The 14,386-nt window shown below is 42.4% G+C and overlaps 1 protein-coding gene across 1 annotated transcript in view; it reads left to right on the forward strand.

The window, feature by feature from the left end:
- Window positions 1-12,141: 12,141 nt before the first annotated feature.
- The window catches only part of LOC118114004 (CUB and sushi domain-containing protein 3), a 216,408-nt gene continuing 214,163 nt past the window's right edge, over window positions 12,142-14,386 (forward strand). The window contains exon 1 of the mRNA XM_035164185.2: window positions 12,142-12,612. Coding sequence (XP_035020076.2) covers window positions 12,432-12,612 — 181 coding nt within the window. The 5' untranslated portion in view covers window positions 12,142-12,431. The remainder of the gene's footprint in view (window positions 12,613-14,386) is intronic.

The following is a 14,386-nucleotide window of genomic DNA, read 5'->3' on the forward strand; positions in this document are numbered from 1 at the left end:
TAAGCCAACAGGATCATTAAATGGTCACAGGGGTATTGTAAGAACCAACAGAGCCCAACCTTTGCACTCCTTAATTTCGGTAGCTTTTCCTATGGGTCCTGGGAATTGAGTCTTTTTTACAATGTTATATTTTCACTGTAAGACACACCTGGTAAAATATAATATGAATAATTAACATGTAAAATTTAAATGTAAGGCTTTTAAATTGCAATTTTCTATGCAATAAACAGATATACAGTACACAAACAGGTGTTTATGTTCAAAGCCATATGCTGGGAACAGATTTTGGGTCCCCTATTCACATTTTATGCTACTGCAGCAAAATAAATGTGCTTTCACCTCAGACAATTATTGCTGTGTATAATTATGGTTTCCGGGCATCCGTGGAAGGAACACAAAAACATGAATTTAAAGCAGTTTTAGGAGTGTAACCCACTTTTTGAACAAGTTGCTCAAAGGTAGGGGTAAGTATTAAGCAACACGGTAGAATGTGCCACTCTCCCACTCTGTGTTTGCTTGTTCCAGGTATTACTCATCTTACAGGGACCGGAATTTGTTTACAAAGTCGCATTATGGCGACAAAAATAAATCCCCCATAATTTAAATCATAACATTTTAAGGTGAGGAGAGAACACAGATTATTTGTCCTATAGTTTTACTCTTCTACACCAACATTATCTACTGAAGCTCAAGACCCAGCATAACTCAACAGGCCCGTGTTGTGTGCAATATAATATGTACAAATTACAACAGAACTGTACATGCAGTTATACATTTAATACCATTAATGTGTTAAATCCTTCAAAATTGCACATCTTACAATAATGTCATTATTTTTTAAGTTGAAGTGTAAAATATCGAGGGCTGTGCTGGATGCAAATGCCAGCCATGCTCACATCAGTAGTAAACAAGCCAAATAATCCCTCTGATCTAATACATGCTATATGCTTACAACACTACTGTAGATATCAAACAGAAAACAGAGATTATATTGTATCATGTTGCTCATTCAGACTCACCCTGGCTCTAAGGAAAGCAGGCGATTGTCTATAGCGCCCTGAGCTGAGAGTGGAACCCTGAGGACAGCTGATTATGTAAGTCCACGGCAACGTCAATTTTATGACAGCCCCATTTAATTCTATGATCAGCTTTGTACATGAGACGGCACCATGGTTGGAAACCTTCTAACGAGGCCCCATGCCACAAGCTCTCTGCCAAAAGCCTCATAAAGTTAGAGGTTTGGTTAAAGAATAGAAAGTCTCATGATGTGTGTGAGATGGTGGTGGGGGTTTGCACTTGACTTTACTATTATAATATCATTTGTATGCGCAGTATGCACTTCATCTTTAATTTTGATTGAAGAATAATCCTTTACCCTCCTATTGGTGAATTTTACCCCATTCAACGTTTAACATCTTTTTTACATTAAGTGCTATTTAAGTAGTCAACAAAGAAACATAAAGTACCTGAAACATAAACTCGGGTAACAATCTTTATTTAATAATTTTCTGGAAGGTTTAAATTGGATAAACAATGTTAGTAAATTTGAGGATAACAGGAGGGTTTCAGTTCAGAATGATGAGGTTTGGTATCATGTGCTTCCCATTGAAATGCAGAGATTACTCAACAGTGGGCAGGAGAACTAGACATGTAATGGAATGATTTGATCCCGGTCAGCACAGTGAATGTGAGTGGTGCTCACGCCTGCACACTGACTGCCAAAATAAATAACAAGGAATGCACGACTTGAAGAATCTCAGTCGACTGTGGTTGTGTCCGACTGATGGTTCAAAATCTTTGCTCTAAAAATACCCCGTGAACACCACAGCCCTCTCAGTTTTGGCCTGGGTTGCGTCTCAGTGTCTTATAAGTAAGAAACCAGATTAAAGACTTAACAAAGATGGAGGACGACATAACAGCATCAGTCAGTTGTAGCAGTGATATAAGAGCTACATGAAGAGTCGTGCTAACAGAAGGCGCAGTGGCTATCCTTGAGAAATGATACCACGCACAATTCTCTGTTTACACAACCTGGTGATGAAAACAGATGGGTAAGTGTTTCTGACTTGGCACAAGACCTTTCATTGGAAAAGTGAGACTTCAGTGACTCATCAGAGAGTCAAGAGCGTCTAATGAAGTCAGCCACTATGGACAGCGTTCAAGAGGAAAACCATTGGACACAAAACTACAACATTAAACTTTGCCAAAGAACACGAGAAGAAGCCCGGTGAATATTGGCAGCGCGCTCTTTGGTCAGATAGAAAAATGTGTCCTGGACTAATACAGTGACCGCCGAGCTCTGGCTGTGAAACATGGAGAGTGCTGATATGAGGCTGCATGAGTGCAAAAGGTGTCGGGGAGATGACATTTGCAGAGGGCAGCACGAAAGCAACTTTTGTACCAACCAAGAACTAAATAAAATGATCACTCCTGGACTCAAGAAGCTTGGCAGGAGAGAATTCCTACAAACATGACATTGATCCCAAACACATTGCAAAAATCACAGCAGAGTTTTGAAGAAGAAACAAGTGAAAGCCTGACCTGGCCAAGTATGCTCCCTGACTTGAATCCAACACAACTCATTTAGAGTGTTTTCAAGCAGAAGGTAGAGCAACAAAAACCCCTCCAGCTAAGAGCAGCTGAGCAGAATCTCTCCACAGGTTTGGGCAATACTGGTATCATCCACACCCAGAAAGATCAAAGCTGTCAGCAAAAAAAAGATGGACAGAAACATACCACTGATTCTGTTTGTCTGCATTCGGAATGCATATCTTGACATTCATATTGTTAATGGCCCAGGGAGGTACACGATCAAATATGGTGGGATTTTGACCTGTGATACATTCACTATTAAATTAAACAAACAGTTAGTCTGCGAAAACAAAATTAACATATCTTCTTCTACTTCCTTAGACAAACTACAGCAGCTGCCGGCAACTGGGTTGAACTGCGGGTCAAAATCAAGACTATTTTTTATTTTTTATTTCACCATATCGGACTGACACAGCAGGCTGTCTTCAAAGTAAAAGCACAACATTGTTTCATTGCTGCAATGCTTTACACTGAGCGGAATAACAGAGTGTTTATTTTGAAAGGTTGTGAACTTGTGTCTGAAGATTGGTTTCGGTTGCTTAACGAACCTCTGATATAGCCGACATGCAATATATGAAAAAATAACAGCAGTTCAGTTTTGAAACACACATGTGAACAGTAATAAAGCAAAATTAATTTCATGAAAAACACTGATGAAAATCTTGTATATAATAAATTGCAGATAAACCAAGTAGGATGAAAACAAACTTCACTCTGCGCCACAGACTGTTTATAAAACGCTCATGTATATACACACATATAAAACAGTTTGTTTGAGGACTCACTAATGACAAAGGTCAAGAAGACAATCTATTCCAAACAGTCAGGTCTAGAACAGTTGCTGCACTGGTAAGAAAATAAGAATATGGAATACTTGTTTCTCTGCTTTTTGCTTCTCATCCCAATGTAGGGTCGACTGTCTTTTATTGCAGCAGGTTCTTTAATATGGACCTTTTACTAGTTGAATTAGTAAACGTCACCAGACATGTAATACATCAAGGAGACTGATCCCTCGCCTCTGATCAAATCTTCATACATCTGCTCTGTGACTTCTGTAAATCCCTCTTGAGCAAACATGTGTTCACTTCAGTTCCTTTCATTAGAATAAAGATACAATTACATGACATTAGAAGCCGCATTACAGAGCAAATTAGCGCCGTAATTAGTTCATGAATTCATATTGTATATAATCCCAACGTCTTGGATGTGTCTAATTCCATTTAGATGCAAAACAGCGATAGCTTTACCATGATGGTGCAACAATTAAACGCTCCGACCTGCAGTAACCTGGCTCTTTTTGCCGCATTCTCGGCGCGTTCTCCTCTATCACAGACACAGGAAATGAATTAAATTTGTGATCACATTAATATCCTTGTGTAGATATAAGTGGTGAGTCATCTAACCCACCAGCTCAACCTACCCACTTACAGCTCTGTGCAGCACAGACGCTTTTGAACAAAACAGGCGTCATTTTCAATAGAGAAACAGTTTTTTTTCCTCAGACACAGCCTGGCTTGTTTGGATTATTTTACCAGTTATTTCTTCCGACCATTTTTTCCAACATGAACATTGACTATGAATTGAAGTTTCTTATTTGTTTACTGTTCGAGGGAGGCTTTTGCACTGCCAGAGATTGTCTGTGTGTGAATAGCTCTGGAGTGAGAGAGTTCCAAAGGGAAATTGTACAAAAAGACTGTGAAATCATTGATGTTTTGGTCTTTGTGACCTTTAACAATTAAAACTAGGCCCTGCCTGATGAGCTTATTAACCTCCCTTTTCAACATTTCAACCTCCTTTCAAGGTACTGTACATAAATGTGTTACCCACGGATATGTTAGTTTTTAATTTAATCTTGTAAGCCGTTATTAATGTTGATAATACGCTGGCGCAATACCAGACCATGTTTCCTGCTGAAGGCAGACAAATGGTGTAATTTGAATGAAGTATTGATTAGTTTCATTCCTGCTTTAGAATTCACAGAAGCTGAGTCAGTGGAGAAACAGAGCCAATTACAGGTAAGGAATGGAAAGGAGGAGCATTATAGCGAGTCCATAGCATGCAGAGCTGCAGCTCTAACATGATGCCCTTGAACCATCACTTGAAACAGGAAGTGCTCGGAGCGTGACCTCGAGGGAATTTGACAAATATATGCATTTCACCTTGGGGTAAACTCTACATGTTATCTTGTGACTTTCTAATCTGACTAGCAGGATGCTGGCTTTGCCTCAGCCTTTGCTCTACAAAAAGTAATGTTTTGTGATCGCTTTTTTTTTGTGATCGCTGAATACTTTTTTTTTTTACATTTGGCTCCATCGATCCCACAGTATGTTCTACATATAGGGAGACTGTCAAGTGCTGATTGATTTTTTTTGACTTGGCACTGAGGCTCTGTCGACATTTAAAAATAATGTAGCTATTCCAGTCACGCTAAGGGAACAATTATGCAACAGAATGCAGTTATGCTGAAGAAACACTATTTTTAGGGAATTCAAATGAGCATCATCCCCAACAATGAGGACAATTTGGTAATATGGGGAACAAGGAACAAATGGATTTATTTTAAAAAGTAATGTTCGCAGTTAATGCATAAATTTCAAACATTTTAAAATATCTTTACTCCCTCAAACGGTTGTGAGTGTGGCAGAGGCTTAAAGCTGCTATTTAAGAAGTGCAACACTTTAGTGAGTGTAGGTAAATCTGGTTTTTCACAGTGTGATTAGCCCTGGCTGTCATGAAATCCAGATTATGTTGTGGACCGTTAGAAAAACCTCTCACTCAATAACCCCTGCACATTTTTAATACCACCAGCACATTTCTAAGTCTCTCCTCCACATAGACTATCAAACATGCCATTTTAGTCCCAAAAAAAAGGTGTTGAACTCGTTTTTTTTCTGTCTCTCTCTCTCCTCACCCCCCCTCCTCTGTGGAGTGAATCAAAAAGCTGGCGTTTGCTTATTCTCTCCTCCTCTCTCTCAATCAGCAATTTTTCCTTTTGATCTTTTATTCATATGATTAAGTCTGTGTATCACCAGACTGTTCATTCTACATTTCAATATATGATGAGACCATCTTTGAAGTTGGCCATGCTGCAGTGGCCCCCCGTCTCTATAGTTTCACCAGTTGCCGTTGTGATGGAAACACTTTCAACACCATCGTTATTATTATCCTTAAATCATTTGACCTCAGGTGTAAACACACACACAAACACTCCGGCAGGATGTTTGTGTGGTAAAAGCTATTCAATAAGATCCTTTTCATCTGAACTGTGGAAAGATACTGAAACACTTCCAAGCCTCTCCACTCACATGTTAGCTATATGCGTGTGTCACCAAAAAACTTGTTATCTCTTTCATAAACACATTTATTTGTTAGCCAGTTAGATTCACTACTCATTAGCTGTTACTCCTCTGCTCCTCAAATCTATTTTCTCACTCGCTTATTATAATGCTTCACCCTAGCTCATCTCCTCCGTCTGTCTCTCCTCCTCTTTCCAGCGCCTCGATTCATCCTCGCTCTGCCGCCCTTTTCGCTTGTTTGTCCTTACCCGTCTTTTCTCGCGCACTCTCGTCAACTCACATCTGTTTTTCCATCTCTCACCCCTCGTGTTAGCCGCCGTCGCTCAATCAATACTGTTAACCCTTGCTCTCTCTCCAATCGGTGTTCTCCCTCATCCCCGACCCACCTCCCCGCCCCTCCATCTGTCTGCACGATTTCAGACTTTTCCTTGGAAGATGAAAGGTATAGGGATGTTTAATGTCAAATGCGTGAACAAAGCACATGGGCAGGCTCAGTCAGCGGGGAGCTGAGTGAAACATAGGCCTATAGAAAACCTAATGAGCGTGGTGAAATCACATGTAGTCATGAAGGTGGTGAGATGAATCAGAGTGTGCGCGTAAACAAGAGGTCGTGTCGGAGAGAGACGGAACATTGTGTGATTCCTATTTTGTGAAGCTTTTTACTTCGTCTAAAAATGGATCAAGACGGTTTTTGATGTCACTTTTTAATCCATATTTATTCAGACTGAACCCTTTTGCATGACTCATACCTCAGAGTGTTGCCCTGAGCTAAAGTGCTAGCATCGGGCTGACAGTGATCTTGCCAGGCGTGTCAGGGAAAGTGTCAATGCTTGTTTTTGTCAGTACACCATGTAACCAGCTACAGGTCAGGAGGGGGTGTCAAGGTCCATGTCAGAGTACACCACACATTTGATTTTGCATAAAGGGAAAATCCCCCCTCTATTTCCCACCAGACCTCTGTCTCTGACTCTCTCCACTTTAGTCTTTATTCACTGATGAGGCATCATCCTATAGAACTAGAATAGACCAAAGATCCTCCACGTTATGGTGGCTGAATTCATTTGAACATTACGAGTGTAGTGCCTGTTCTAAACCTGCTTGTTTGGAATGGGCTGTTCTCTTGATCTGTGTTAATGCTCTGGAGCTACTTCAGAATTAGTCCTTGTCATTCATGAATCCTCCTCAAACAGTTGTACAACATACTGTCACTTTTTATTGTTTGTGCGCTGGACGTTGTGTGCAGAGCTTTTTATAAAAATGATGCAGAGTCTATGGTGCAGAGTGAAGTTAGAGAACTTTGTGTTCATCCTACCTGGTTTAAGTGCAGTAAAGATTTTATAGTCAATGTTTTACATAAAATGAATCTGACTTTATCATTCACATGTGTCAGTTATATCAAATTTAAATGGTTCAGTGAGCTGCTGTTATTTTTAACACATTGCACATCGTCGGCTTTTTCAGAGGTCTGTAGAATGAGCGACACAGTCTTCAGTCCCAGCTCGAGATAAAGCATTGAAGCAATAAAATGAGCAGTTTTACTTTAAAGACAACTTGCCAAATGTGAAACTATGAGTCAGTCCCATATGGTGGAATAAATAGAAAATATTTGAATGATTTGTTTGCAATTTTGACCCAGTTGCCGACCACTGCTGTTGTTTAGCCGAGGACATAGAAGAATACATTTTCAACTTGGTCCGCAGACTGAAGGCACACTGCCCTGACCCCACTGACACAACAGATGTTTGAGAAATTAGTAGGTATACTGTACACACATGAATACATTTTTTTTGTTGAGATTAGACATTGGTTTAGACACAAGTTGACAGTTTTATTTGAAACACCTTATTTATTTGCCTCCATCTGACATACACAAAAGCTGATTCTATCCCTTACTACCCTCTCTTCTCATGTGCGCAGATTTCGCCCCTGTGCCCCTTTCACCTGCCCACTTCTTACCAGTGCCCCTTAGGTGCTGTAGGTAGCAGATCCAGGGCAATGGAGCAGCAGAACCCAGCGGTGGATTAGCAGCAGTGTGTGAGAGAGGCCAGATCCAGACACATTCCCCAGGGGAAGTCAAGCCAGCTAAGCCGACCCCAATGTTTACTCTATCAACCCCCCACCAGCTGCATTCTATGTCAGCAGGCACACACACACACAAGGAAAATATAACCTGGGCATAAAGATTTCAACTTAGATGTTTGCCAAGGCTTGCGGCAACAAAGCACGTGTCCATGCAAACAGGCATTCACACACATTGTAGTGTATATATCCCTGAAGGGCACACGTGTTAGGTACACGCAAATAGTCTGACACATTTATTCACACACACGCATAACTCATGCATGCTATACACATATTCAAGAATGCACACACCTGGCTGAAACCCCCCACAAGGCCCCCTTCAGGAAGACAGGAGACCTTTGGTCCGCGTGTGACACAGAAACCTTCCCAGGTGTCAGTCGTCATACATGGTTGATGCTAATCAGAACAAACCTCCCAGGTTCACTAGAACAGCAGCGTGAGTCCCTGAGGGAGAAACAGAGTTGTTGCAGTCAGTGTAGCAGTCTGACCGGCTGTTCAGTCGACTGGCTGATTATCCGGCTGGTTAGTTGACTGGTTCTGTTCTTCTTCGTGTAGTGGCAAGTGCATAAAAGTACATTCAACACATGAATTTACATCACAAATGCTGTGATGCATTGAAACCCTGAGTCAATTCTCTTTGTATTGTATCTGTCGCATTAAAGCAACACTGTGTAAGATTTAGGAGAAAGAGATCTAGTGGCTGAAATTGAATATAAAATGATCCTAATTATGTTTTCACTCCTGTTTAATCATCTAAATTGTACGAATTGTTGTTTTCTTTACCTAGAATGAGCCCTATATATTTAAATACATTTTATTTACATCGGAAGCGGTTACTCATGTTTTTTACAGTAGTCCAAACTGGACAAAATTAACACCTTTTGAGTTTTTATGACAACTACAAACTTCCACAGGTTCTCTTTCATGTTTGGAAGGGGAGGGTGAGGTGAGGGGCATTCAGCTGCAACATGTAACTTCACCACTAGATGTCACTAAATTCTACATACAGAACCTTTAAAATAACAGCTTTAAACAGTTTTATGGTACAAAAACTTATAACAGGGAGAATGGAATGTCTGTCTTTTTCACAGTACTCCCTGGACATCCTTTAACTGCACCCTGTAACTCCGGTGTACCATACTGGAACATTACAACCTGCTGTATGAAATAAGTCACATACCAAAAAACTGTCATTTACGCCATGTTTTTAAAAATGTCCTCTGATATCCTCCTCTGGAGACGCGTTCGTGATCACACTCAAACACTGCACACAAGCTCTCACTCAAGGGTACACGCAGGGTGCGTGGTAGCATCGCTTCTTCCGGTAGTGAACATTTAGGCTAAAAACACGGTGTCAATGATGCCGTTTTGGGTAAAATTTGAATGTCGGGGCTTACAGACACTTGGATGAAACCACACGAGCAGTATGGAGGCATTTTATTTTATTATTATAATTTTTTTTTTCTGTTGTTTTTTTACATTTGAACAAGGGGTTACTTCAATTGTATTGGATTTGGCTGCAACGCTGTTTACCCCTGAAACTCCAAAAGGGTTTTGTGGACTCAAACTCTTCACCCACCCCTTCATAGTGGTGAGTAGATAATTAGTGAATTTCAAAATTTTCTGCGAACTATCCCTTTAAGATAAAATAAGTTAAAGCGTGTAAATATGCCTCCATGAACAGAATGCATAACCACGTTGACACATATGCGTGTGCAAGAGCATACAGTATATGCTCAATTTTGGCATGTGTGAACCGTTAATACATAGAATGGGACACAACCACACACACATACACGCAGATGCACACAAAAACAACAGGAGGATCAGGCAGGAGGCAGTCTGATTGCTCATCAAGCAGCCAGCAAGACCTGGCGAGAGGCATCAATACCACTGAAGCCCACTCTCCTGAGACCACCTGTCGATTACAGTGGCAAAGACAAGCTGCCCGGTGCCTCAATCCATTCCTAGCAGCCTCCACCAGGCCTATAGACACCTGACGAATTCTGATGCCAAGAGGGAATAAGGGACTTCACACTGAAAGATACGCAGTGGTTTGCCTCTGCTGCATAAACCATTGATATAAACAACTCTACAGAGAAATGGGCCAAGGATATAAATCTATCACTCATGTGGCGGCGTTTCAGTTTGTATGGGCACGACGAGATAGATTAGCTGTCCACAGAAACATGCAAAATGAGATTTCCACGAAGCACGACAATACTTTTCACTGAGTTGGCAAAGACACAGTGAATACATACTTAAAAACCTAATTCAGAAAGCCTATGAACTATTTACAGCATAAAACCCCAAACAAATCTCATAATATTACAATTATTAATGATGGTATTTATCACAATTTGACCTTCAGAGTTGAATTATGTTTTCTGACTATTTGGTCAAAGGACAACAATCCCATTGCCCTCTGCTGCTTTATAATTAGATACGATTAGAGCAGGACCATGCTGTTTTCTCTCATTTCTCCTCCCAAGAGAGCGCAGGACTATGTGTGGGAGGTTTACCCTGTGTAGTCAACTAACCTTGGATATGGAACGGAAACATGAGAGAAAGATGATCATCTGAAAAGGCGATTTGCACTTTGGAGTTGTACTTTAGGTTGAAGGGTAATGGTTTTCTTACCCTATCAACCCATTAACTGTATTATATGATTATAGCATATGAGTATGATTCACAAACTGCTTTTTAGTGGGAAATAATGGAAGAATACGTCAGTTCCTTCACAAAAGTGCATGGCTGCCATAGTGACTGTGATGGAAAGTTTCAGCACCCCGGACAGCTCTCATTCTGTGCTGCTGTGAGGCGTCCCTTTTCGTTTCTCCTCCACCACAAAGAGAGAGTCAGCTTTAATTTATTATGCTTCCTTATGAACGTACCCCGCTGACTTCATGCTAATAAATCTTGCCAACAAATAAGGCGCAGGATATTGATTTCTAAGGAGGTCATTGCTACTACAATTATTAATTGGGCAATATTCAAACCCGGAGCCACTGTATGCACATAATTGATATCCTGATACCCAGGCTCTTTCAAAAGCTGCTGATCTCACACAGTATAAAGTTTATTTGTCGAGCTATTGAAAGCTGTAACAATCCAGGCACTATGGATTTGTGAGAGATGAGAAACAAGGCCGTGCACATTAGAGGCAACAGCTCTTGAAGAAAACCCTATCTGAATGTGTTATAGAGCGAAGGATGTTCCCTCTATGTGCCTCACTGCTCCCCCTTTTTCCCTCTGCCTTTTCAACGTGGAAGTCGGTGACTTTTCCGAAGCTAGATGGCAGAAGAGCCCCACTGCAGCTGAGAACCGCTCTGCAGCCGTCATCACCCCATCTTTGCATTGCAAATTGCCCAGTCCCATCACTCCCAATAACGGCAGCGCTCGATCTCCAAAATGAAAATCAGAGTTATGGTGGGAATACCTACCAGGCGAGTTGTCTTTCATCAGCTTGCAGGACGGGATGCTGTCTGAGTCTCACCTAGCACACACACACACACACACACACACACACACACACACACACACACACACACACACACACACACACACACACACACACACACACACACTAAATGCATACATAGACACACATACCTCCACCCCCCTCTCTTACACACACAAAAACGCGGGTGCACAACACATGCACACACACACACACGCAAACATACACATACATATAGACACAAACGCACGCACGCACGCACACATACACGCACACACACACATACATATAGACACGCACTCCCTCCTCCACCCACCTCTCTCTCTCTCTCTCTCTCTCTCTCTCTCACACACGCACGCACACACACACGCACGCTGTCATTAACGGAGTTCATTTCTTTCCCAGGATTTACATTCTTCCCCGTATAGACATCCTCCTCCTCCTCGTCTTCCTCGCCACCCACACCTCCCTGTTGCCACTTTATGATTTGTTACCCACACACCAGCCACATCATACTTACACAGGACGCTCTCCTTCCTCCTCTGCACCCACCACTCTCTCTCTCTTGCTCTCTCTCTCTCACTCTGCCATGGTTCAATTGCCGATCGATGAAGGCAGCGTTCAAACTGTATAGGCTAGACTCCTCTCAGTGCTCCAGCCTGTTTGTAGGGATTTAAAGAAAGAGAGGAAGAGGGGGAGATGCTGAGCAGCAGATGCGAGGGCGCACCAGCAGAGATGCTCACACTTGATGCCCCTCTCAGCAGAGATGGTTGAGCCCTCGTCCAGGTTGCCGTGGTCTCTCTCTCCTCAAACCCAGACTCGCGCACTTCTCTCCCGGCAACTGACATAGCGCGGCGGCAGTGGTGGCGCGGGCGGCTCAGCCTGGCTCTCTGCTCCTGAGAAGGGAAGACTCCACACTTCACAAAGAGAAAACACACACACACACGCACACACACACACACACACGGGGATCGGAAAGGTTAGATGCGTTAGTTGAGAACATGAAGGGGATTTACAGAGACGGATACTACGACGGATCTATTGAACTACGGGACGTCTTCAACAGGAGATGCGTGAAATGTGAATGCCGAGGGGACTTTGCGCAAGCCAGGACGATGAGGATTAGGACGGGACTTGTTTTTTGGAACCTCGTCTTCTCTCTGATGTTCACATGTGTGAAAGGTACGGGCCACTGCAGCAATGTTCCACATCTTCTCACGCGCCTGCTATGTGTGCTTGCGTGCATGCGTTGCTGCTTTAACGTTACAGACGTGCGCAAAATAGGCTACCACGGTTTACTGGAGGGACTTTTTGAGGGACGCAGCGCTCAATGCAGGCTTTGACTGAGGCGCTCAATAGATATTCTTGCGGTAGCCTCTTCTAATAGCCTACGTGAGCTGCTTTGCTTAGTAGGCTAACTAGTGGATTGTTGAGGCGCAAGTGCATGCACTGCAGATTTCCTACAGGATGTTGGGGGATTGTGATTTATTTAGACTGAAGCATATTCTCCCTTTTTTTTCTGGGTCGAGTTTTCAAATATTTAAGGTGGGATCTGCGTCAGGGCCAATTACGCATCAGAAACGGCCATTTAGGGGAGGGGGTCCAGGCAATTAGTGGTGTGGAATCAATTTGTCCACTGGTGTTTATCGGACTTGCCAGTGCAGACAGGTGTAAGGTGGGCTTGTTAGTATTCCAGTGGCTCTTTCGCAGGCACTGCCCATTTGAATACTCGCTGTGGCTGCTGAGGTAACCACTGTCTCCTTGTTTTTTCCCCCCTGTAATGCACCTACAGTTATTTTGGCCAATGAATATTTGACTTTTTCTGACTTCTGATTGTGTTTTTTCTTTTTTTGTGCACCATTCCTAGTCTTTGCACTCAACTGTCCCGCCCCATCTCGGTTTTCCTCCCCCTTACTTCACAACAATAATTTGATTCATGCTATTTGCAGCTTTAAATCTGTCAAAGCAATTGTTGCTCATTTGCCACACTGCAATGACCATGAGCTCATCTTTTGTCCACTGACACTCCAACGTTTCCAAAAAACTAATGAAATTCATCACTTGCTTCCTGCAATTTCACTGATGTTGATGATAAAAAGTGTCTTTGTGTGTGTGTTGGTGTGTGTGTGTTTTTGTGTGTGTGTGTGTGTGTGTGTGTGTGTGTGTGTGTGTGTGTGTGTGTGTGTGTGCTCTATGTTTATTGTGACATTTACTGCGTGAAATCCCCCCTTTCCAACTAAAAGAAATTAATGAAAAAAAATGCAAATCCAATACCAACCCTCAGAATGTTTTTCTTCTCAAATGTGTGTATATGTACAGGGACAATCTGTGTGTGTATGTGTGTGTATGTGTGTGTGTGTGTGCATCTGTGGCTGTTTATCTGCTCAGCGCATATATGTGTGTCTGAGTATGGGCCCTCACAGATATCAATTTACATGCAGATTGTTCACCCTGTGAGTAATTCTCATGTCTGTCTATTGCGGCTGGATGAGATGTGCAGCATGCAGAGTACCATCGCCCACCAAGACTGAGCCAAGTCGAGTCGAGCAGAGTCGGTCACAGTTGCTGTTTCATCACCACCCACATTGTGGCAATGTCAAACCTCGAGGCCACTGCCAATCCTCCTAGTTCTGTTACTTATTAGGGAGCCAGCCAGCCAGGAATTGGGGAGGGAGGGAGGAAAGGAGGAAAGGAGAAGGAGGAGGCCTGGGTCTTCACTTAGACAAGAATGAAGGAAATAGTGACACAGAGGAAGGCGAGGAGGAAGACCCACACAGCTGTTGTTCCTCTGCTCTGACAGTTGACACAGTGTGTGCAGAAGTAAAAAGATATCCACTAGATCTAGCCTGTGACTCACTTCCCTTGCTAAGATAATGATGTGATATAAAAAGAAGAAGCCCCATATCTAGAAAAGTTTGTTCAACACCGCCTAGCTATAGCGGTGCCTTTTCATTGA

This window comes from Hippoglossus stenolepis, chromosome 8, assembly GCF_022539355.2.
Source record: "Hippoglossus stenolepis isolate QCI-W04-F060 chromosome 8, HSTE1.2, whole genome shotgun sequence".
Classification (NCBI taxonomy): domain Eukaryota; kingdom Metazoa; phylum Chordata; class Actinopteri; order Pleuronectiformes; family Pleuronectidae; genus Hippoglossus; species Hippoglossus stenolepis.